This window comes from Odocoileus virginianus, chromosome 31, assembly GCF_023699985.2.
Source record: "Odocoileus virginianus isolate 20LAN1187 ecotype Illinois chromosome 31, Ovbor_1.2, whole genome shotgun sequence".
NCBI lineage: Eukaryota > Metazoa > Chordata > Mammalia > Artiodactyla > Cervidae > Odocoileus > Odocoileus virginianus.
In genome coordinates, this window is record NC_069704.1 from 20,265,193 (window position 1) to 20,291,457 (window position 26,265).

General features: G+C 40.1%; 2 protein-coding genes across 5 annotated transcripts; one reads left to right on the forward strand and one right to left on the reverse strand.

The window, feature by feature from the left end:
• Positions 1-1,589: 1,589 nt before the first annotated feature.
• ZNF189 (zinc finger protein 189) lies at positions 1,590-13,259 on the reverse strand. Of its 4 annotated transcripts, none has more exons than XM_020877619.2 (3): positions 12,857-13,259; positions 12,056-12,182; positions 1,590-4,318 (listed from the first exon to the last, which is right to left on the reverse strand). In XM_020877619.2, the coding sequence occupies exons 1-3, from the start codon at positions 12,887-12,889 to the stop codon at positions 2,598-2,600; spliced, it is 1,881 nt and encodes a 626-aa protein (XP_020733278.1). In that variant the 5' UTR covers positions 12,890-13,259; the 3' UTR covers positions 1,590-2,597. The 4 variants fall into 4 exon arrangements, with proteins under 4 accessions (XP_020733278.1, XP_020733279.1, XP_020733280.1 ...); XM_020877620.2 differs by having other exon boundaries at positions 12,056-12,140; positions 12,857-13,257; XM_020877621.2 differs by lacking the exon at positions 12,857-13,259 and adding an exon at positions 8,188-8,279 and having other exon boundaries at positions 12,056-12,142.
• Positions 13,260-13,402: 143 nt separating this feature from the next.
• MRPL50 (mitochondrial ribosomal protein L50) lies at positions 13,403-20,697 on the forward strand. Its single transcript, XM_020877623.2, has 2 exons — positions 13,403-13,537; positions 19,920-20,697. The coding sequence occupies exons 1-2, from the start codon at positions 13,449-13,451 to the stop codon at positions 20,305-20,307; spliced, it is 477 nt and encodes a 158-aa protein (XP_020733282.2). The 5' UTR covers positions 13,403-13,448; the 3' UTR covers positions 20,308-20,697.
• Positions 20,698-26,265: the final 5,568 nt, after the last annotated feature.

Consider the following 26,265-nt stretch of genomic DNA (forward strand, 5'->3'; position numbering starts at 1 on the left):
CTCTACATTTTTAAAGTTCATATCCTTCTTTCATCCGGCCTTCAAGACACCACAATGTCTCAACAGTACTACTCTTAGGAGACTCTTGAAATTAACATGGAAACAACAGGCCCTTAAACCCTTACTTTGTGCAATTTTCTGAGGTTAAGATCCCCAGATGTAAGAAAGGTCAAGAACCAGTCTTTTCTTTTCTCTCCTATTCATTTCCACATCACCTCGAGTTAAAATGAAGGCACCACAAGATGTGTTGTGTGTATATTTGAAAAGGTACACAAGAATCTTGGGTATCCGTAATACTTCTTAAGCAGAGTACCAGTTACTTAGGGGTTTACTTGTGAAAACTCACTGAGCTGTATTCTTAAAATGTGTCCTTACTCAACATATCATAAATAGAAGGAAAACATTACCACGGGATTTTAGGCAGAAATCAAGTCCTGTCTCTTAAGCATGATGCTTGTTTATGGGCAGTCTTGCCTCTTGTCACATTTCTATCACGAGTTCACTCTGTAGCTACCAGATCCTCTCACAACTCTGTCTTCAGACAGTATTCACCTTTTCTAGTACTCTACTTTGTCTCATCTTAGGCATCATTTCCTCCTGGAAGATTCAACTTTTTCCTTCCCGGTCTTCTACGAACTTCATATCCCTCTCTAAACTCCCCTGCCTATTTCTATCGTTTTCTTTGAAAAAAGCAGTGTATACTGCAGTGGACTTGCTTAAAAACAAAAACCTTTCTGGCTATGCTTTTTTGTAGCCAATGAACTGAACACATAAGAACCATTTCTGTTACTAAAATTTGGAGCTAAGATTCAAGATTCATATTCAAGTATGTTAAAAATTATGTACTTTTAGTGGGAATATTTCATACCACCATGGCCCCAAATTACAGTGAAGTCGACAGCCAGAACTTCTGCTCAGCTAGATAACCATACATGAAACAATGCAACTTCAGCAAAAATCAGAGAAAATGTTTAGTGTGCATGCAGCAAAAATACACTTTGCATTAGGTTTTCAAAACAGAGAACAGGTCTAAGAACCTCATTATTAGTTGGGAACCTGGGCTGGGGAACTACTGGTGCAGAAAAAGTAAAATGGGACGATTTAGGGTAGGAGGATAATTTTACTGAACAATGCATTATCAGTTGTTTTCTACTTTTTACTTGTACAAACAGTTAACTATAGTCAATGGTTCAGTTAACTGTATGGTAACTATGAGTACTTGAATAAGGAAGTGCACAAAAAGGTGTATTTTTACACACACCATAACATCCACACTTACATGTGCACACACACATACACACACACACGCATATTCAGAGGTGGGAAGATGAAAATTTAGAGGTGATGTCAAGAATGTCTAGGTTATAGGAGAAAATGAGGTCTTCTGCTTAAAACTATTAAGAAATCTGGAATAATAGTGTGCTAGTGATTTGGAATTAGGAATGAAAGATTTAACCTCAATTGAACTATCCCAGAAAAGGTAACTAGTCAGAAGTAGAACAAATGAGAGCAATTTAAATTCTTGATTCTAATTTTTAAATGCAGTAATGCATTTGACAGGATAGATTTTACAATGGAGTAATAAACTCTTACAAAGCAAAAAACAAAACAGATTTAATGATTAGAACAGATGAATTAATAGGTTTATAATAACCATTAACTAAAGGAAGCCCTAGAACCAGAAATAAAGATTGCATGCAAAGTCTAGTTACCATAAAAACCAAAGCAATACCAAAATATCTGTTTCCTAGCATAGACTCTAGGTCTTTTTATTTCCAACTCTTGGTAATCAAAATATTTACACTTTCACATGCTACTGGTAGTAGAGGAATAAGATCTGTCTAGGACTACAAATCTCTTTCACAGAATGGAGGGCATAAAAAGAACAGTGTCTTCCTCCACCTTTTTGGGCCCATCTTAGGGGAAAAAAAAGGCACTCCCAAAGGTTCCTTGGTAACACCTTTGCTGTTTGTTACATAATCTTTACATATAAAATTAATGGTCCACTCATTTCACAGATCTGGGAACCACATGGCATTGGAACTGCCTTTAACCCACATGCCAAACTGGCTTTAACAAGGACAACAGCTTTGGATGTCCGTTCTTTAAAAAAAAAATGGGGGCTTTGTTTCCTTGAAAACATAATCATATGCTTAACCACTGAACTTTGGCATACACAGCCAAACATATTGTGGAACTGAAAGAACCACCATATATTTCGGTGCCAGAGGACTAAGTTTTCTAACATCAGCTGCTTCCAACTCCTGTAGGCATATGCAACTTTGTTCTTCTCTCTTTTATTAATTATAATTAAGTGCTCTGAACTTGGCTTTAACCTCTCCACTGAGAGATCTGGGGGCGGGGGAGGGGGAAGGCAGCTTAAATTACTGAGTCTTTCTCTGATCAAAATGAAGAGTAATGAAGTCTTCAACTGCTTGTGGGCAGCTACCCATTATTCACAGAATCTTTAGAAACCATGTGCCTGAGGCCAAAGAGCATCTGCTTTGATCACTAAGTGTGACTCACATTGAGCCATACTGAAACTGCACTTGGGTACCTGATCTAAAGTCAAACTGAACTTAAGTATTTCTCCACATTTACTGCATCCATGTAGCATGCAATTTTTGATGCTGAATAAGAGAAATGCGGCAATTGAAGGCTTCACCACAAGCATCACATTCATGGGTTTCTTGAATTTTCACCTCTGCATGGATCTTCTGATGGTTGACAAGGCTGCGCTGCTGACTAAAACTTTTGTCACACTTCTCACACTTATAAGGTTTTTCTCCTGTATGTATTCTCTGATGCTGAATCAGGCCGGAGTTCCGGCTAAAGGCCTTCCCACATTCATCACATTTATGGGGTTTATTACCTGTGTGAACGCCCTGATGTCGAATAAGATTACAAAGTTGACTAAAACTTTTGCCACACTGTCTGCACAGATAGGGTCTCTCACCAGTGTGGATTCTCTGGTGTTCAATAAGAAATGAGCTCCGACTGAAGCTTTTCCCACATACAGTACATAAGTAGGGCTTTTCACCAGTGTGGATTCTTTGATGTTGCACAAGATGAGCACTGACACTGAAAGTTTTCCCACATTCATCACATTTATAAGATTTTTCCTTAGGGTAGACTTCCTGTTGTATAACAAGACCACCATTTGGGTCAAAACTTTCCTTGGTTTCAGTGTATGCATAAGTCTTCTCCCTGGTGTGGATTCTCTGGTGCTGAATAAGACCTGAGCTTCTACTAAAGGCTTTTCCACATTCCTCACATTTATGGGGTTTGTCCCCTGTGTGAATTCTCTGATGACGAGTAAGGTTGCAAAGTTGACTGAAGCTTTTCCCGCACTCTTTGCACTGATAAGGTCTTTCACCTGTATGGATCCTCTGATGTTCGATAAGGAATGAGCTCCGACTGAAGCTTTTTCCGCATTCAATACAAAGAAAAGGTTTCTCACCAGTGTGGATTTTTTGGTGTTGTATAAGATATGTACTTAATCTAAAGGCTTTCCCACATTCACCACATTTATGGGGTCTTTCCCCAGTGTGAATTCTCTGATGTTCAACAAGTAATGAATTTCTACTAAAGCTTTTCTTACATTTGGTACAGTGATAGGGTTTCTCACCAGTGTGTGTCCTCTGATGTTCAATCAGGTGTGACTTCCAACTGAAGGCTTTGCCACAGTCACTACATTTATGGGGTTTCTCACCTGTGTGAATCCTTTGATGTTTAACAAGGCTTCTTCGCTGGCTGAAGCTCTGTTTACAGTGATTACACTGATAAGGTCTCTCTCCAGTGTGGATTCTCTGATGTCTAATAAGGGTTGAGCTCACACTAAAGGTTTTTCCACAGTAATTACACTCATAGGGCCTTTCCCCGGTATGAATTCTCTGATGTTCAATAACAAATGAACTGCGACTAAAACTTTTCCCACATTCATTACATTGGAAAGGTTTCTCTCCAGTATGGACCCTTTGATGTTGAATGAAATGAGCTTTGCGGACAAAACCCTTTCCACATTCTTCACATTTATGACATTTCTCTTCTGAATTTGGTCTCTTACGGATAATGTTAGTGTTTCCTCTGAACATTCTTTGTTCCTGGGTCAAAGATTCCCTTGGTATTTCCCATAAGAAGATTCCTCTTTGTTTATCTAACCTACCAACAAGTTCAAAGGTTTCTCTATGCATGGGATCCTGGTCAATTTCACTTTTGATTCTTGTAACTATTATACCCTGTGGTTCCATTTCTTCCTCAATTTCCTCAATTTCTTGTTTCACAGTTGGCTCCTCATCCTTATCTCTGTTCAAAACATCTGGAATAAATGGAAGAAAGAAATGTCAGCCTAGTTCTTTGCCAGAAAGAAGAAACTGTCATAAGATAATTAAATTAATCTACTATGTACATAAAATGTAGTTCACTATATCATAGCACCTTTGTGATTACATTAGTTCAAACACATAAAGTATTTAAAACTACCTGGCAAACAGTACAAGCTATGTAAATATTACTTATTGTTAGTTTTCTGATAAAATGAAATGCTTTTCTTAAAGAAAGGGTAACAAAGAAATTAAGTAATGGTAGGATAAACTAGCTATCAGGAAAGAAAGGACAATGTGGAAAGAAAACAGTAGGTTCAGAAAAACTTAGGATGAAGTAGCATTACTGTAATGTGAATAAGCCAAATAACAACAGAAAAGAACACATAAAATGATGCTGAAGGAAAACAGACAAAAACCAGAGGAAACAACAATTCATTCATTAATAAGAATTTATTGCAAATAAAAGCATTCCAGGCATTGTATTAATATAATGAATTAGAATTTAGAGATAAGGCAAGAAGCCTCTTACCAAGTGGAATAGCTAATAAGTACAAACAGGGAAAGAATAGAATATGACAAAGAAGATATTAAGTAAAATAGTTCTTATATGGAGATAAATGGCTTTAAAAAACTGAGTTGAAGTGACATGGACTCTATTATATAGAAAAACAGGGGGAAAAAAAAGAACATGTTTAGAGCTAATGGAAGAAACTAGGAAAAAGAATAGTCTGTGGTAGTTCATGACTTCACCTACCACAGATACCACATTCTTCAAATATAGATGAGTCTCATTCCTCTAAAGATATAAGACCCGCGTTGGAACTATCCATTTCCAACTGGGAGTCTACATGACATCTGAGAAATGATAAACTTGCATGCACTGGAAGAAAGATAACATAATGGTCTATAATAAAACAGAGCAGCATATGTAACACTTAAGTATGCCTCTGACTTCTTTCCTGATTTTCTATCTCTTGCTGCCTGGTGGATAACTCCAAGAGAAGATTCAATCACCACTAAATTCTTATTTGACCCTAACAATTTTTCCTTTTTTATACTTCCTTTTTTCTTTCAGTTTTATAATATTCTAACTGTGGCGTCATCTTTGAATTTTCTTTTCACTTACTTCAAACCAGTCATTATTTTATTCAAAAAAAAAAAAAAAAAAAACCTCTCATTTCCCTAAGAAACTTTATTTTTACTTAAGGTTACTTACAGTGCAGTCTCTCAAATTCATTTTCAGTAGACAGTGTTTTCTTTCACTCAAAGAAAAAGGATGAGAACTGCCTCACCAATTTGCCTCCTACCTAAAATTACCTGCACTGCTACATGAAGATATATCCCATTCTTATCCAAGGCTAAGTCATCTACTCTCTCGATCCCACTTGCCTCTGGGCACTTGTTCAATTACCATTTCTTTCTCTTTCTTCAATCTGTATTCTCCATAGAATTCTACATACACCTTCTTACCAACATACAAATTATACCCAACTTTATCTTGAACCCGAAATCCTTTTCTAGATGAAATCCAAGCTTTGAAAAAAAAATATTAACACTGTACCTCTCCATTTTCTAACTAAGTTTTCCACACTCAATCTCTTCCCATTCAACCTACTCAATAATCTATTATAAAATCTGGTTTCTGTTTCTAGTATCTAGAGAAACTTCTCATTAAATCACCAATGACTTTCAAGTAACAAATGCAATGGACATTTTTTAGTCCTTATTTTACTTGCAGCATGTGATATTGTTGACTACTCCCATTTCTTTATACTATTTTCGGTTTTTATGCTATTGTATTCTAGTTCTCTTCCTACTTCTTATTTGGCCTTTTCTAATACATTTCCCACATGCATGTCTCTTCTCCTCACTGTTTAAGGATATTTTATCCATGTTTATATCCTCATCTTGCTCTATATACACACTCTCTGAATATTGCCACTAAGCTGTCTCAAAAAGGTCTCACAAATAACATGACCATCATCATTTGTTGTCCTGTCTATCTCCACCTTTAATCATGTTCCTTTAGGAAGCATTAACTGTCCATCACCCTACAGTCCCACAGCAGGAAATCATTCTAGATTTCTCCCTTTTTCTTACTATTAATCAATCACCAAAATCAATGATTCTACTCTTCAGCATTTGCCCTCTCTGTTTTCCATAGATTATTGCAAAAGATATCTAATAATCTTTGGCTCTGGTCTTTAGGTTGCATCTATTTCATTGAATCCAGAGATACTGTCATGAAATGGAATTCTAATCACGTCACCACCTACAGATCCTATTATCTCTAAAATCAAACCAAATCTCTCTATACTATGATACTCGGTACTTCTTGAGGTCTCTAAGCTTCAACTCACTCTCCTTCCCATGCTCTCACACTTTAAGTGGGTAAATTGCTTATGCTTTAGTCATTTATGATAGTTCTTTGCATATCTCATTTAAGAAATATCCACTGACATTGTTTACTTGGGAATCTCTTGGTTTCTTTTTAAAATTAAATGCAATGCAATAGTTCCTCTATAAAGCCTTTGCTTAATCCACTAGATGATTTAAATGTTCTGTTTTTGATGACCATCCCTTGTCCATAACTGCACTATAGCTATTATTACACTGTACTTCAGTTTGTATTTTCCATTGGATTACAAGTTCTTTCTGAGACTTTGTGTTAAAGTCTCTTCATAATATTTACTCAGTGGATATGTTCCAGGGTTTTACTCAAAGGAGTAATACAATTACATTATTTGCAGATGATATGACTGCCTCCCCTTCACAGAGCACACCTATGTTGTGGCAAAGGGGCTTGCATAACTCAATGCAGCTATGAGCTATGCCATGCAGGGCCACCCAAGACAGACAAGTCACAGTGGAGAATTCTGAGAAAATGGGTGGCAGAGGACGAGATGGTTAGATGACATTACCAACTCAATGGACATGAATCTGAGCAAATTCTAGGAGACAGTGAAGGACAGGGAAGCCTGGCATGCTTCAGTCCATGGGGTTGCATAAACAGACACAATTTAGCTACTGAACAACAATGACCCCCTACCCAAAATTCCTAAAGGAATTAAATGAAATATAATAGCTATGAAAGGACTAAGATATGAAACAAATATTGGTTCTTACTACCAAGAATAACAAGTTAATAAATATATAAGAAAAGAAATATGCTCTTCATGATATTAAAAACTACAAAGCCTAGGAATATATCTAACAAGAAATGCAAGATTCATAAAAGAATCCAAAGGACATAAGACAGTTAACTAGAATCAACCAATTGCCAAAGAGAGTCAACATTATAAGGCTCTTACTTCTTCCCAAACCAACTAACAACTTAACTATCCAAACCAAAATCCCATGAACCAATTAAAAAACCCCAATGAATCTAAATTTCAACTGGAAGAATGCAGAAAACTAGTTAAGTACAACTGACCCTTGAACAACATGAAGGTTAGGGGCACTGATCCTCCACTCTGTTGAAGATGTACATATAACTTTATAGTTGGCCCTCCATATCCATGGTTTTGCACCTACGGATTCAGTTGATTGCAGATTGTGTAGTACTCTAGTATGTATTTAGTGAAAAAAATTCATGAACAAGTGGACTCTCACATTTCAAACCAATATTGTTCAAGGGTCAACTGTATAACTTGAAAGAGAACGTAAGAGTGACTTTATCTTACCAGACATGAAATATGATATATTGCTAAAGTAAATAAAACACAGAGGCACTAGCATGGAAACAAATAGGTCAAACAGAGAGACATGTAAAACAAGTGAATCTAGGCTTCCAAACAGAGCAGCCTGGAAAGGACAAGCCGTTAGACCTGGGCTTGGGAGCTACAACCACCTTCTGAGGTACCTGCCATGCTTGTACTGCATGTTCCCATCCTCTGGTCATAGCTAATTTTTCTAGAGTAAACAGGTGCCTCAAAGTGCAGTTCTCTCAGTTTTCTAGGAAAAAAACAAAACAAAACAATGAGAGAATGGGGAAGGACTTGCATTTTTAGGCCAAGCACAATGCTTTATAATTATTTATTGAATGAATGAGCAGTTGAATAAATACTTGGAAAGATACTAAGGTCCAATCTGGCTCTAGCAGTCTGGAGAGAAGTTATCAAAACTGAAGAAGTCTATTTCAATTGAAAGAACTGAAAGGTCAAGAACTGAGAGATCAAGCTGTCATCAACGTAGTTATTGCAGTTTTTAAAGAAAAATCAGCATGGAAAGGACAGGTATGACTGAAGAGGCAAAATTACAAAGCTAGACAAGTTGTGTTAAGTAGAGTAACAGAATGAAATACCAGAAAACACTACACTGGAATAGTTGAGTAATCATAGTCTCTCATCAAGGGAGCACAAATCAAGGGGGTGGATACAGAATTTATACAGGAAGATGAAAAGATTGTGGAGGAAGAAATAATAACTCATGAAAAGCTGTTATTTCAGCTAAAATAAAGAAGAGAGCCTGAAAGCAGGAGATCACAGATGGGCTCACTGCCATTTTACAGTACCAGGCATAGGCAAGGCTGGGCATTCGCCTGATATTATCAACCAGGACACCATATGGGTGGAAAAAGCTGTCAGTGACTCAGAGATATCATAGCATAATGGAAAAAAAAAACCTAGCATCTGATATGGCTGGAGACTGAAAACAACAGATGAGGCTAGAAAGCTACACAGGAGCTACATAAGGTGGTTCTAGTATACAGGACAAGAAATTCAGTGTTTTTTTTTTTTTTTTTATCCTTTAAGGTGTCAGAAATCACCAGAAGTTGTAAGCAATTAACTAACACAAAATCACTTTGGTAGCAATAAAGAGAATATATTAGAAGAAAGGGAGACTGGAGGCCAAGGGGCTCGATTACGAGCTAGTGCAATCATCTTGTCAAAAGATACTGAGTCTTAAGTATACTCACTCAGTCACCCAAATATTTAAGAAGCATATAATATATGCCTGGCTCTATGCTAAGTCCTGGAGAAATCAAATGAAAGAATACAGTTACTATCCTCCTGAAGATCACTCTGCTTAGAGAAATAACATAATGATTATGGAACACTATAATAAATTCAATAATGGAAGTGTATAACAGACAGCACAGAGAATGGAGTACTGAATTCTGAAGAGGAAGCCCTTATATCTTAGTAGATAATTTGAGATCTGCCAGATGTGAGTTACTTATGTGGTCTTCAAAGGAGATGACTAAGAAGTTGGAGTTCAACAGAGAAGATAATGACAATGATGATGAAGGTAACAATTGACATTCATACATTCTACTTAATACGTGCTTGTCAGTGTCCTAAATACTTTACATGTATTAACTGAGTTAATGCTCACAATAATCCTAAGAGGTAAGTACTATTATTATTTCCATTTTTATATAAAAAAAGAAAACAGGCACAGAAAGGTTAAGTAATTCACCCATGGTCACAAGTCTTTTAAGTAGTAGAATTGGGATTTTTTTAAGGCAGTTAAGCTCCATATTTTCTCTCTACTTAAGTAGAGATAAAGATTTGAGACTTATCATCACATTCTTGATGACCTGAATGTAAATAAGATCTGCTAAGGTAGGTTTATAGACTGAGAAAAGTCTGAGAATGCAAAGAAATAGAAGGAAGCAATAAAGAGTTTCAAATATCTATAAAGAAATGAAATTAAATATATTCCCAAAAGAATCTACTGTATTTGACAACTGGGCCATTATTGACAAATGTTAAACAACTGAAGGTAAGTGGCAGAGGTACAGAAAGCAGCTTAGAGATAATGGAAGTAAAGAAGTAGAGAATATATATTAACCACTCTTAAAAAATCTGGCTGTGAAGCAAACAAGTAGTAGGTTACAGGAGCAGCAAGAAGGACTCTGGCTCAAAGGAGAGCTCTGGCGCCATGAACATACCCATCATCAGAATAAAGGTACCAGGGTAGAAAGAACAGAGACTAAAATTACATGGGGGTGGGGTGGGGGGGGGGCGGGGAGACTGATAAGTTCTTGGAGAATGTGCAATCTTACATGTGCAATGAGGGGTAGAAAACTTGAGAGTTCATGTGTGGTAGTCTCTTATCTTCTCCGTGAAACAGAAGGTAAGGTCCACCACTGAGTGATGAACCCAAGGAAAACTCAAAGTTTCTGAAATAGTCACTAAAAGTAACAGGGGTAGGAGCAAATCAATGATAAAAAATTTGCTGAGCTATATAAACCCAGTGGTTTTTATATCCAGAAGGAAACCACCTGTATATATGCAGGGCATCAATTCTTTCAGTTACAGAACTTCTCTTGTTGTGTTCAGCAAATCAGGTAAGAGAAAAAGGCAGATTTTATAACCAGTAGAGGACTTCAAGATGTAGAATGGGTAGAACATGATGACAGAGTAGCAAGAAAGCATGCTGGTGATCATTTTATGTATAGGTCTATGAGTTAGCGGAGAAGGCAATGGCAACCCACTCCAGTACTCTTGCTTGGAAAATCCCATGGACGGAGGAGCCTGGTGGGCTGCAGTCCATGGGGTCGCTAGGAGTCAGACACGACTGAGCAACTTCACTTTCACTTTTCACTTTCATGCATTGGAGAGGGAAATGGCAACCCACTCCAGTATTCTTGCCTGGAGAATCCCAGGGACAGGGGAGCCTGGTGGACTGCCGTCTGTGGGGTCGCACAGAGTTGGACACGACTGAAGTGATTTAGCAGCAGCAGCAGCTATGGGTTAGATGAGAAGGTGAAGCAGGAGGGAACTAAGGGCCTGGGGGGGTGGGGGAGAAAGGAAGTCAAGGAACAGGAAAGATTAAGAATAAATAGGTTCAGTAGGAAAGGAAGAGAAGAGGTAGACAGGTAGGAAGTTACAGTAAGCTCCACATGGAGCTTAGCAGACATAGCAGGGATCATGTCTGTTTTGTTGACTTGTTTAGTTATAGTCAATAAACATCTACTGACTGAGAAAGAATAAGGTATTAGTCAAAATACAAGATACGGGGGTTTAAAATTTGCCTGTTATAACAAAATTGAGGGTGTGATCATTGATGTGAGGTGCTTAATAAGAATGGAAAATCAGGGTCCTTGAAGATAAAGTGAGGCAGAAGTAATGACTGTATGATGGATGGTGTGGGTTAACAAAGAGAAGATTCCGAAATGTGACAAAATCCATGTGTGAGACACACACACACACAAATTGACAGATGATAGTGAAAAGAAATTAAGAGGGTAGAGCAAGACAGCTGAGACCTTAAAAGAGAAATTACATTTGAAAATGGAAAACTAATGCTTTGGGAACAGTACTGAAAAGTTAGGAGAACAATTATTTTTCCCTTTCAGCCCCGAGACAAAGGATGGGGAAGGAAGAGGATGTGGGAGAATAAGCCGCCTCTGCCAGAGAAGTAGTGTCCTTGGGAAATTGCCAGGTTTCAGTTAAGGCCAGGAGGGGTAGGGAACACCATGTGAAGAGAAACAGGGGCTCCAGAAGGCAGAGTGAAAAGGGTGGGAGGAAAGCAGTAGGAGGATAAGCTAGGAGGGAAAAGTACAGAGCAATATGGGAATGAGAGTAAGTGGATGGAAGCCAGAAAAGCTTGTATTTTGGTCACTGCAAGGACGGTAGGGATGAGAGCCATGGAAACAATTCATGGCTGAAAGGTCTGAATTGGAGCCTTGGAACAAAGCAATCTGGTATGGTACTAGCTCATGTGTTCTGCTTTCTTACAGTTTCTTAGCTATTTTGATCCAAGAAACAGCAGATTCTTACCCAGTGAGACCAGGTTTCCATAATTCTCCATCATGACATCTTTATACAGGCTTCTCTGAGCTGGATCCAGATAATCCCACTCCTCCTGGGTAAAAAACACAGCCACATCCTCAAATGTCAGCAAGCCCTGAAATAGTATGATTTCTGCAGTCAGTTCTTGTTGTCTCAAGGACAATTCTACCACTGAAAGTAGCAGAAACAACCACTTATCAGGGCCGGGTAGGCTAGGAGGAACATGATAACTAAGAGTTACAAATGGGGCTCAATTCCGGGAACCGACAGAATTCGGACACCTCAAATAAGAGGAAAACACAGCTGGATCTCTGTCCTCTGTACTGAGGAGCCTGAGGATATGGTTTACCCGTATGCCCTAATAGTTTTAATTTTAATAAGCTGCACTAAGGCCTTCCCAAGTTTCCTGCACCTCCTCGCCCCGTTCCAACTCAATTATGGCTCTTTTCAACTCAATTATGTTAATTTTTCTAAGCGTCTACTTTGGGTCCAGGCATGGGGCAGGTGTAGAAGACACAGGAAGGATGAACAAAGCTAACTTCACCTGGAAAAACTCATAAATGAAAACGCTAGTTTGGAGCATTACTAATTTTCTTTAGATTTATCAAGTCGCTCTTGAAAAAAGGAGCCACTGGGCAGTGAGATGGCGAAGGGCTCCCCAGTACATTAGGGGGTACTTCATTGCACCGCGCTGGCCCCAAAGACCCGAGAAGGGGGGTGGGGGCGGTGGCGCGGCCTAGCGAGCTAGGTAAAGGCGAGAGAACGGGGATACTCGGAGAGGCGACTTACCTTTGGCTCTGGCGGGGGACTCGGCGAGGCCATCTCTCAGACAGAAAATCAGGGCAGGAGTCCCGGGTGGCCGCACGAAAAGGAGGCTCTGGCAAGGCCTACCCGGCCGCTGAATATTAGGCCTGAAGAAAGCGAGGCCTTTAGGCTGGATCTGGCCAGGTCCTGCCCCGAGCGGTCACGACCTCAGCAGCCTGTCAGACGCGCTACTCGGCCGCCCCCACCCCGCACCCCCTCCCCTGCCTGGCTGTGCAGCCTTCCAGGCCTCGCTAGAGCCTCCTCCCGGTCGCCAGTTCCTGCTGCTTTCAGCCAAAGAGCGCTGTGACCGCCCGCCCCCGGACCAGAAGGCGTCACCGGGAACCTTCCCGGGACGCCCCTCAACTACAACTCCCGTCATGCTCTGAGAGAGCGCTGGGGTCCAGCCTGCCACGGCCATGGCTACCGAACTACGCTTCCCGGAGTGCAAAACGCGAGGGAGCCTGGGTTAGTCTCAACCGGAAAAAGACACATGCCACTAAGCTTACATTTTATTGGCTGATCTTCGCGTGCCGCTGCCGGCTGGGGGTGGAGCTCTGTCACCAAGCTCTCCCCGAAGATGGCGGCGCTCTGGGTGGCCGGTGTTGCCAGAAAAAGCCTCACAGTAGCTGCAGGGGCGCCACGCAGAGAATTTTGGTCTCGATTCAGGTAAAGCGGAAGGTTAGACCGTGGGTCATGCTCATAGAAAGTAAGGAGAGGAACTGAGAATGATGAACTTAAGACGGGACCGTGGCCCTGAGCCTTACCAGGGAAAGGACGAGAAAGTGCGTGAGGGTTCTGAGTTCAGGAGCTTCAGCTCCTGTTTCCGCGAGTGGTGGGGTGCAGTTACTTCGTTTGTCCTCAGTTTACTCATTTTAGAACCGAAATACCGCCCCCTTCTCCTTCCATTTCACCTGTTAATTTATTAGGCAAACCATACTTACAGACCACGTGTTCCAGACGCGGAGTATAGTGTGGTGTCGGGAAACAAATGACTTTTTTAGGACAGGCAACTCAGGACACGAATATGAAAGTGTTCGCTGAACTAAATTCATTTGGAGTGAATTTATTCACAAGAAAGATTCAGAGTGCAGCGTCCTCATTTTGTCCGCTCGTTGATTTACTCAAATAGTTATTAAACAACTGCCCAGGCCCAGCATTTCTTTATGTAGGATGCAGCAGCTAAACAAGAGTCCCTTCTCAGAGCGTGAGTACTCTGGCAAGAGGGAACCGAGTCGGCACCGGAAGGAAATAGCAATATTTTGCTAAAAGTCAGAAAGCAAGTTAATGACAGGGCTGGATCTGGAATCCCAGTCTCTTAACTCCCCCATCTGCTGCTTTTTCTGCAGGGCCAAGTGGAATTTTGTGAAAGTAAGTCTGTGACTTAGTGTTAGGACATGAAGATTTGTAGGAACCTCAAGAAATAGTGAATACCCTCTTGAGTTTCCAACAAAAACCTCTTCAATCCAAAGGGATTTTTCTCATCAGCTCATGTTTTATTAGCTTTCCTTCTGTTCCATTTTGTTTTGATTCTTTTTTAATATGTGATTTGTTTATTTAATTTTTGGTTGCACTGTGTCTTCCTTGCTGCTTTCAGACTTCTGTAATCACGGCGAGTGGGGGCTACTCTTCTCTCCCTTGTGCGGGCTTCTCATTGTGGTGGCTTCTCGTAGAGCACAGACTAGGTGCTGGGGCTTCAGGAGTTGTAGCATATAGGCTCAGTGGTTGTAACTCCTGGGCTTTAGGGCATAGGCTCAATAATTGTGGTGCATGGGTTTAGTTTCTCGGCATGTGGGATATTTCCATACCAGGGATCTAACCCGGTGTGCATTGGCAGGTGGATTCCTATCCACTGCACCGCCAGGGGAGTCCTTGTTTTCCCTCTATTTTGGTTAGTATTTATTATTATCTCTTAAATCTCCTTCAAGTTTGTTTCACTGACTCATTTAACAAGTATTTCTAGAGTGTCTACTATATACCAGATGTCTAGATGTGAGGAATGCAGTTGTTAATAAGATAAACCAAATCTTTGTCCTCATAAAGCATGTTTTGGTGGCGGGAAAAGTGAACAAATATAATTTCAAAAAGTGGTAAATTATGAAGAAAACTAGAGCAGTATAGGCATACCTTGGAGTTATTGAAGTTTGTTTCCAGATTGCTGTGATAAAGCAAGTATCTCAGCATGTTATACAGATTTTGGGGTTTTCCAGTGCATTTAAAGTTATGCTTACACCATACTGTAGTGTTTAATGTGCAATAGCATTATGTCTAAGAAAACAATAAACATATCTTGAAAAATAGTTTATTGCTAAAAATTGCTAACTATCATCTGAGCCTTCAGAGAGTTATAATCTTTTTGATAGTGGAGGGTCTTGCTTTGATGTTAATGGCGAAGGATAGTTCAAGGTGTTGGTTGCTGAAGGGTGGCGTGTCTGGTAATTTCTTAATATAAGACAAAAAGGAAGTTTGCAGCATTGATTGACTCTTCCTCTCATGAGTGATTTCTCTGTAGCATGCAATGCTGTTTGATAGCATTTTACCCACAGTAGAACTTCTTTCAGTATTAAAATCAGTTCTCTCATACACTGCCCCTTATTTATCAACTAAGTTGGTGTAATGTTCTCAGTCCTTTGTTGTCTTTTCAACAACCTTCACAGTGTGTTTACCAGGAGTAGATTCTATCTCAAGAAACTTTTCTTCACTCATTCCTAAGGAAGAACTCTTTAGTGATGAAGTTTTATCCTGAAACTGAAAGTGTTAGTTCCTCAGTTGTGTCCGACTCTGCAACCCAGTGGACTGTAGCCTGCCAGGCTCCTCTGTCTGTGGAATTCTCCAGGCAAGAATATTGGAGGGGTAGCCATTCCCTTCTCTGGGGTATCTTCCCAACTCAGGGATGGAACCTGTGCCTCCCGCATTACCATCTGAGCCACCAGAGATTGCAGCAATTCAGTTACGTCTGAGGGTCCACTTCTAATTCTAGTTCTCTTGCTATTTCTTTTATATTTGCAATTACTTCTTCACCGATATCTTGAACCCCTGAAAGTCATTCATGAGGGTTAGAATTGGTTTCTTCCAAATTTCTGTTTCTGTTGCTATTTTGATCTCTTCCCATGAATCATGAATGGGCTTCTCTGGTGGCTCAGCTGGTTAAGAATCTGCCTGCAATGCCGGAGACCTAGTTTTGATCCCTGGGTTGGGAAGATACCCTGGAGGAGGGAACGGCTACCCACTCCAGTATTCTGGCCTGGAGAATTCCATGCACTGTACAGTCTGAGGTTGCAGAGTTGGACACAACTGAGCGACTTTCACTTTCATGAATCATGAATATTCTCAATGGCATCTAGATTGATGAATTATTTTTAGAACATTTTCACCTGACTTTGCCCAGATTCATTAGAGAAATCATTGTCTATGGCAGCTATAGCCTTACAAAATGTGTTTCTTAAATAATAAAACTTGAAAGTAAAGCTCATTCCTTGCTCCATGGACTGCAGAGTGGATGTTGTGTTGGCACGCATGAAAACATTAATTTTGTACATCTGCATCAGGGAGCTTACTTAAGTGACCAGGTGTGTTGTTAAATGAGCAGTAATATTTTGGAAGGAATCTTTTTCTGAGTGGTAGGTCTCAACTGTGGACTTCAGATATACAATAAAACTTGTTGTAAGCAGATGTTCTGTCTTCTAGGCTTTGTTGTTGCATTTACAGAACACAAGCATGGTAGATTTAGCATAATTCTTAAGGGTCCTAGGATATTCAGAATGGTAAATGAGCTTTGATTTTTAACCATAGGTCACCAGCTATGTTAGCCTCTAGCAGAGTAAGCCTGTCCTTTGAAGCCAGGCATTGACTTTCTTCTCTATATCTATAAAAGTTCTAGATGGCATTCTTCAAAAGAAGGCTGTTTTGTCTACATGGAAAATCAATTGTTTAGTATAGTCACCTTCATTACCTTAGCTAAATTTTCTGGATAACTTGGTGCAACTTGTAGTTGTTGTTTCACCCTGCACTTTTATGTTATAGGGACAGCTTCTTTCCTTAAACCTCGTGAACCAACCTCTGCTGTTGTTCAGTCACTAAGTCCTGGCCCACTCTTTGCTACCCCATGGACTGCAGCATGCAAACTCCCCCATCCTTCACTTTCTTCCAGAGTTTGCTGAGATTCATGTCCATTGAGTCGGTGATACTATCTAACCATCTCATCCTCTGCCACCCCCTTCACCTTTTGCCTTCAGTCTTTCCCAGGATCAGGGTCTTTTCCAATGAGGTGGCTCTTTGCATCAGGTGGCCAAAGTATTGAAGCTTTAGCTTCAGCAGCAGTCCTTCCAATGAATATTCAAGGTTGATTTCCTTTAGGATTAACTAGTTTGATCTCCTTGCAGTCCAAGGGACTATTCAAGAGTCTTCTCCAACACCACCATTTGAAAGCATCAGTTCTTCAGTGCTCAGCCTTCTTTATGGTCCAGCTTTCACATCCATACATGACTACTGGAAAAACTATATAGCTTTGACCTTTGTCAGCGAAGTGTCTCTGCTTTTTAATATCCTGTCTAGTTTTGTCATAGCTTTACTTCCAAGGAGCAAGTGTTAACTTTCATGGCTGCAGTCACCGTCCACAGTGATTTTGGAGCCCAAGAAAATGAAATCTGTCACTGCTTCTACTTACGGCTTCCTCACCTTTTTCAGCCTTCATAGAATTGAATAGTGTTGGGGCCCTGATCTGGACTAGACTTTGACTTAAGGAAATATTGTGGCTGGTTTGATCTTCTGTTCTTAAAACTTTTTCCACATCAGGGATAAAGCTGTTTTGCTTTTGAACATTTGTGTGTTCACTGGAGTCATACTTTTAATTTCCTTCAGGAGCTTTTTCTTTCCATTCACGACTTGGCTAACTGTTTAGCCGGAAGTTTTCACCCTAGCTTGGCTTTTGACATGCTTTCACTCAGCTTAATCATTCTAGCTTTTGATTTAAAGTAAAAAATGGGCAAGTCTTCCATTCACTTGGACACTTATAGGCTCTTGTGGGGTTAATTGACCTAATTTCAGTATTGTATCTCAGAGAATAGGGTGGTCCAAGAAGAGGGAGAGAGCAGTTGGTGGAGCAGTGAGAACATGCACAATATTTGTCAGTTAAGTTTGTTGTCTGTAGGAGCATGGTTTGTGACACCCCAAAACAATTACAATAGTAAAGATCACCGGTCATCACATAACAAATAAAATATTGAAAAAGTTTGAAGTGTTGTGAGAATTCTGAAGAAGTGACAGACACTAAGTGAGCAAATGCTGTTGGAATAATGGTGACCATAGACTTGATGGTTGCAGGGTTGTCACAGACCTTCAATTTGGGAAAAAACACAGTATCTATGAAGTGCTATAAGATGAGGTATGCTTGTATAAGAGATTACTGAGATGAAGGGAATAGATTACACTTCATTGCGATGGGTTGTGAAACTGGAGTAGTTTCAATAGAAAATGGGAGATCAGGAGGTACAGAAGTTGTGTAGGCAACTCTTGAGAAGTTTTGTTGTAAAGGCAGCTGGAGTGGAACATGGAATTTGGAGATTATTTCCTTTAAAGATGGGAAATAATATAAACACACATATTTGTATGTCTTGAGAATAGTAGATAGGAAGAAATTGATAAAGAATTGATGTAGAAAGAGGAATAAGTAACTGAAAGAGTCTTTAATAGACACAGAGGAATAGCAATACAAATCATTTCCTTGACTGATGTCCGTTTCTGATACTCTCCAATTTCTGTATGGATGACCGATCCCAATCCGGGCAGCTCCATAGGAAGCAGGAGTTAGTTTATGAACAGATATTAAGCACTGAAATAATGTGTAAAGACAGACTCCCTCACATTGGCCCATGTGTAATAGTTACACAAGCTGTTTTAAAGGACTCCTAAACACATCTCTGTATTCAAGTTTATAATCTGACACAGTGATTCTTAACTGGGGACAGTTTTGTCCACCAGGAACATTTGACAGTGTCTTTTGGTTATTATGACTGGAGGACAGGAGTGCTACTGGAATCTAGTGGCTAGAGGCCAGGGGTGCTGCTGAGCAAGCCATGGTGAACAGGACAGCCTCCCAAAATAAAAAATTATCTGGTCCAAAATGTCAGTAATGTTTGCACTGAGAAATCCTGATCTAGTAAGAGAAGTAGAGTATAAATAAAATTAAAACTCAGGTGGAATGAGGTGTGCTCTGAGAACAATATTAAGTACTGTGATATATGTGGGATCTTAAAAAAAAAAAAAAAAGAGGAACTTACTTACAAAGCAGAAACAGACTCACAGACATAGAAAGCAAACTTATGGTTACCAAAAGGGAAAGGAGGGGAGGGATAAATTAGAAGTTTGGGATTAACGTATACACACTACAATACACACACATATCTATTCAAAACTGAATCACTGCTGTACACTTGAAACTAACACAACATGTAAGTCAATTATACTTCACTTTTTTAAAAAGTGCTATGAGAAATCAGAGGAGCTTACAGTTATATTTGATTGAGGAAATCAAGTAAAGCTTGAGAGAAGAGTTTTGTCCTAGGACTTAAAGGATGGATTAAGAATTCTGTAATTGGAGGTGAAAGATAGATACTTCAGGTAGGATATAACTTGAGCTCACGTGATATCAGAAGAGTGGGAAACAGAAGGTAGTTCAGTTTGAGTAGGGCATAGAATGCATATAAGATGTTAGTGCGAGATGAGGTTAGGTAGATGGGGTTTGGATCTGGGAGGACCAGAAATTCCAGAGGATTTACCATCTTCATCCATTCTTGGAAATTCTTAGGGCATGTAAAATCTGAAGTTAGTTTCTGTTTTCTTCTTGTGCCAGTTGAGTTCAACTGTGAATTTATAAGTGCGGAGACCTATTTAATTCTCTGAACAGTGCCCAGAGAGAGTTAAGTATAAGTAGTAAGTGTGCAGTATATTGATTTCGATTGATGGGCAAAATTAGGTCTGGTGTTGGTCAATATGTCAACTTCATTAATGCAGTGAACTGAAGATTCAACTTGCTTGCTTTTGATCCCTCCAGAAAAGAGAAACAGCCAATGGAAGCTGAGACAGTAGAAGAGGTGAAGAAAGAACCTGTCTTGGTGTGTCCACCCTTACGAAGCCAAGCATACTTACCACCTGAAGATCTCCAGAGTCGTTTGGAATCTCATGTCAAAGAAGTTTTTGGTTCATCTGTTCCTACCAGTTGGCAGGAGATCTCCCTGGAAGATGTTCATATGAAGTTCAGCTTCTTAGCACGTTTAGCTGATGACTTGGGCCATGCAGTGCCTAACTCCAGGCTTCACCAGATGTGCAGGGTTAGAGATGTTCTTGATTTCTATACTGTGCCTGTTCAGGATAGATCTAAATTTGATGAACTTATTGCCAGTAATCTGCCTCCCAATTTAAAAATCACCTGGGGTTACTGAACAGTTCAAAGAAAGAACCCATTGAAATCTTTTTATTTTCCCTGAAAAGAGGGCTGTTTATTGACTTTTTGGTACTTTACCTTGTGAAATGCTGTCAGAACTGGTCTCTACACCCACTTTTCTCTGTGGAAGGAAGTTATTAATTTTTTTTTTGTCATTAATTGACAAATAAGATTTTTCCACATTTGCAGAAACTTTTAATGGAACCAGGTCATTCATAATTTATGAAAATATATATTACTTATACAGATAAAGTAACATTTGTAAAAGATAAAAGTTGTATATTATGAAAGTTGTTTCACTATTTGCTTTACTGTACAACTAGAAATAGTAGAAAATAATACTGTTCAATCTAGATAAATCTCTTGGAATTAAAGTAGATTTCAAGGATGTTTTTGTTTTATTTAAGGTGAAATTTGCTTTTCTGCCTCATCATTTTCTTGTTATTGTTGTTCAGTTGCTAAGTTGTGTCCTACTCTTGTGACCCTATGGACTGTGACCCACCAGACTCCTCTGTCCATGGGATTTCCCAGGCAAGAATACTGGAGTGGGTTGCCATTTCCTTCTCCAGCGGTCTTCCCGACGCTAGGATTAAACCCAGATCTCCTGCGTTGCAAGTAGATTCTTTACCACTGAGCCATCTGGGAAGCCTGTCATTTTCTTCAATATTATAAGTGGAGAAGAGTATGTGCCAACTATTAAGAGCTGTGGGCTTCCCTGGTAGCTTTGCTGGTAAAGAATCTGCCTGAAATGCAGGAGACCGGGGTCGGTTCGATTCCTGGTTCGGGAAGATGCCCTGGAGAAGGGATGGGCTGCCCACTCCAGTATTCTTGGGCTTCCCTGTGGCTCAGCTGCTGAAGAATCTGCCTGCAGTGCGGGAGACCTGGGTTCCATTTCTGGGTTGGGAAGATCTGGAGAAGGGAAAGGCTGCCCACTCCAGTGTTCTGGCCTGGAGAATTCCATGGACTGTGCAGTCCATGCAGCTGCAAAGAGTCGGACACGACTGAGCGACTTTCACTTCTGTTAAGAGATATAATCTTTTGGTCAGATATATACCAGATTCTGTATTGGAATGGATATTCTCTTCAAAGGAGATGATGTTTATTTTAAACCTTTTTTAAAAGGTGGCCTTGAATGCTTTATGAGTATCCACTAGAGTTTATCTTTGCAGACTCATGTACTTTAATTTGTGGAAATTACTCATATAGCTAACCAGATGGTTCTAAATGATAAAAATGATAAGGTGATTAAACTAGGAATTATTATTGTTCAGACTTTAGAGGTGCTAAAGAGTAATGACATGAGGAGAAGGAATGTCATATTTTGTCTAATAATTCTGAAAGAAAAGTGACAAGTTTTTAAACAGGAATTTGCATTTATTTTTTTCCTAGGGTGACTCCTTTGAAGAGGGCAAAAATTAGTTGGTTATATAAATTCTGGCATGTTTATTAGAAAAATAAGTTACAGTACAGTTATGCCATATAAATACCATCAGTGGATAATCAGATTTTCAGTAACCTCTACACTGAAGATTCCCTGGGGCTCAGACAGTAAAGAATCTTCCTGCAGTGCAGGAGAACTGGGCTCAATCCCCAGGTAAGGAAGATCCGCTGGAGAAGGTGATGTCTACCCACTCGAGTATTCTTGTCTGGTGAATTCCATGGACAGAGGAGCCTGGCGGGGTACAGTCCATGGGATTGAAGAGTCAGACACAGCTGAGTGACTTTCACACTACATTGAAGAGCTTCAGAAGTTTCTGCAGTGCCAAAATGTCTAGAGCCCTGGGACTTAAAGATTCGAGCTGTTGTATCCCTTCTGCTTCCATGTGGAATGGGCTCAGGGTGGAAACATTTGGATTTTATGTACAGGATTTGATTATCTCATTTCCCGCACAACTTTTATGTCTGATCTGGAGGTAAAGAAAAATGTGCAGAGGGCAAGATGGAAGCAAGGAATGGGCAGTGTGGCAAACACTTGGTTTCAGCTTTGTTGTCGCTCAGTTGCTAAGTTATGTCCAACTCTTTGTGACCCCATGAACTGCCAGACTTCATGTAAATATGACTAGAGAATTACTCTTGTAGATTGGAGTAGTTTCTCAAAATTTAATGTGCTTATGAATCACTTGGCATCTTTTTAAAATACAGATTCTGATTCTCTAGGTCGATAGTGGGTCCTGAGCTTGTTTAAAAAACTCCTAGGTTACATTTTGAGTACCATGACCCTGTGTGTGCTGTGTTGTGCTAAGTCACTTCAGTTGTTTCTGACTCTGCGACCCCATGGACAGTAGCCTGCCAGCCTCCTCTGTCTATGGGATTCTCCAGACAAGAATACTGGAGTGGGTTGCCATTTCCTGTTCCAGGAAGTCTTTCTGACCCAGGGATCGAACCCGCGTTTCTTAGGTCTCCTGCGTTGGCAGCCGCGTCTTTTTTTTTTTTTTTTTTTTTTAACCACTAGTGCCATCCTAGACACTGGTATTGAAGTGGGAGACAAGTTGTGTTGCAGGGAGGAAGCCAATTCTGACTCCATGTTGGAACTGTTTCTCTGACTTGCTTTTCATTGCTTTTGTTCTTATGTCATACAGAATGGTTTGCCTCAGAGAATCCTGCCCCTCTGCCTAACCGTTAAACTAAAGTGCCTTTGTTCAGAACCTTGTCTCCCTATGGATGGTAGGAAGGAAGAAATGAACACATTCCCTGCCTGAGGAGATGTTTGTAAGGTTAACAGCCTTTTTACTTTGCTTCCTCACTGCTCCTCATCTCTGATCTATAAAAGAACCTAACGTCCAGACCCCATAAGATGGTTATTTTGAGGTGCTAGCCTGCCATCTTCTCGGTCTGCCGGCTTCCCGATTAAAGTCTCTTCTTTGCCTCCACACCTCATCTCGGATTCATTGGCCTATCGTGCGGCGAGCAGAGCAAGCTTGGACTTGGTAGCAGTTGTCCTTGTTCAGTCGCTTAGTCCTTTCACACTCTTGGTGACCCCATGGATCATGCAATATGCCAGGCTTCCCTGTTCTTCACTCTCCGAAGTTTGCTCAAATTCATGTCCATAGAGTCAAGTGATGCTATCTAACTGTCTCATCCTCTGCTTCCCTCTTCTCTGCCTTCAATCTTTCCCAGCATCAGGATCTTTTCCAATCAGTTGGCCTTGCATCAGGTGGCCAAAGCATTGGAGCTTTTTTTTTAAAATAAATTTATTTATTTTAATTGGAGGCTAATTACTTTACAATATTGAAGTGGTTTTGCCATACACTGATGTGAATCCGCCCCGGGTGTACATGTGTTCCCCATCCTGAACCCTCCTCCCACCTCCCTCCCCATCCCATCCCTCAGGGTCATCCCAGTGTACCAGCTGCAAGCATCCTCTCTCATGCATCAAACCTGGACTGGTGATCCGTTTCACATATGATAATATACATGTTTCGATGCCATTTTCCCAAGCTTAAGCATCAGTCCTTCCAGTGAAACTCTTTAAGAATATTCACAGTTTTTATTCAGTGAAGCAGAAGTAGATGTTTCTTCTGGAATTCGTTTGCTTTCTCTATGGTCCAACAAATGTTGGCAATTTGGTCTCTGGTTCCTCTGCCTTTTCTAAACCCAACTTGTACATCTGGAAATTCTTGGTTTTATACTGTTGAAGCCTAGCTTATAGGATTTTGAGCATAACCTTACTAGCATGTGAAATGAGTGCAGTTGTGTGGTAGTTTGAACATTCTTTGGCATGCCCTTCTTTGGGATTCTAATGAAAACTGACCTTTCAGTTTTCTGAAAGCTCTGGCCACTGCTGAGCTTTCCAAATTTGCTGACATATTGAGTGTAGCACTTTAACAGCATCATCTGTTAGGATTTGAAATAACTGCTGGAGTTCTATCATCTCCACTAGCTTTATTTGTATTAATGTTTCATAAGGCCCACTTGACTTCAGACTCAGGATATCTGGTTCTAGGTGAGTGATAGCCACACCATCATGGTTATCCCAGTTATTAAGATCTTTTTTTGTGTGGTTCTTCAGTGTATTCTTGCCACTTCTTAATCTCTCTGCCTCTGTTGGGTCCTTACCATTTTTATCCTTTATCATGCCTATCCTTGCAGGAAATGTTCCCTGTCAGCTCCAGTTTTCTTGAAGAGATCTCTAGTCTTTCCCATTCTGTTGTTTTCCTCTACTTTTTTGCATTGTTCATTGAAGAAGACCTTCAATTACAAATACTGCCCCCTGAAACAGTAGTCCTGGAATGTTTAGCTAACCAGGAAAGATAAACTGCACATTCACCAATAACTCTAGAGGGCATCCCTGATTTATTGCCCAATATAATATACCAGAATAATGACTTTTAGTTTTTGTGGAAAGATTAAATTAGGTTTGCTAACTTGTTCACTAAAAAAGACGTGCTATAATTATAAAAGGTTTGCATTTTTAAAAATTAAATGATGGCTATATAAAAGTTAGCAATTTTACTTTGTTGAGCTGTTGAGCTCACTATGAATGTTTATATAAAAACTGTAAAATTAAGATTCAGGATTAATAGAATGATCTTACATAAACAGTGCCAGTGCTAAATAACAAAGATTCAATTGATTAGTGATTCTAATTGGCTTTATTAAATGATTTAGGAATCAGGCAGCATCCCATCCAGCAACAGAGAGGTGCTCTGTTGAGCTTCAGAAAAGGAAAGGTTTTTAAGGCAGAAAGGGAGCAGAATAGAGGAAATTACTAGCAAAAAAATGTATTATTTTAGGCATTCTCCTTAAGGGGAATGGATAGGGTCTATCAATGGATTTCTTACTTGTGCCAACCAGGAAATTCAAGATTAGCTGGGTAAAGGTCACACTTCCGGGGAGGTTATTTCAGTCACTCAGTCATGTCTGACTCTTGGCGACCCATGGACTGCAGCATGCCAGGGTTCCCTGTTCATCACCAACTCCCGGAGCTTGCTCAGACTTATGTCCGTTGAATCAGTGATGCCATCCAACCATCTCATCCTCTGTCATCCCCTCCTCCTGCCTTCAGTCTTTCCCAGCATTAAAGTCTTTTCCAAAGAGTCAGTTTTCATCAGGTAGCCAAAGTATTGGAGCTTCAGCTTCAGCCTCAGTCCTTCCAGTGAATATTCAGGACTGATTTCCTTTAGGATTGACTGGTAGGATCTCCTTGCAGTCCAAGGGACTTTCAAGAGTCTTCTCCAACACCACAGTTCAAAAACATCAATTCTTCAGCACACTTTTTGTAGTCCATCTCTCACATCCATACATTACTAGAAAAACCATACCTGTGATTAGATGGACCTTTGTTGGCAAAGTAATGTCTTTGCTTTTTAATATGCTGTCTAGGTTGGTCATAGCTTTTCTTCCAAGGAGCAAGCATATTTTAATTTCGTGGCTGCAGTCACTATCTGCGGTGATTTTGGAGCCCCCAAAAGTAAAGTTTGTCACTGTTTCCATTGTTTCCCCATCTATTTGCTGTGAAGTAATGGGATCAGATGCCATGAACTTAGTTTTCAGAATGTTGAGTTTTAAGCCTACTTTTTCACTCTACACCTTCATCAAGAGGCTCTAGTTCTTCGCTTTCTGTCATAAGTGGTGTCATCTGCATATCTGAGATTATTGATATTTCTCCTGGCAATCTTGATTCCAGCTTGTGCTTCATCCAGCCTGGCATTTCACATGATGTACTCTGCATATAAGTTAAATAAGCAGGGTGACAACATATAGCCTTGATGTACTCCTTTCCCAATTTGAAACCAGTCCATTGTTCCATGCCTGGTTCTAACTGTTGCTTCTTGACCTACATACAGGTTTCTCAGGAGGCAGGGCAGGTGGTCTGGTATTCCCATCTCTTAATTTCCCACAGTTTGTTGTGATACACACAGTCAAAGGCTTTGGCATAGTCAGTAAAGCAGAAGTAGATGTTTTTCTGGAACTCTCTTGGTTTTTCAGTGATCCAATGGATGTTGGCAATTTGATC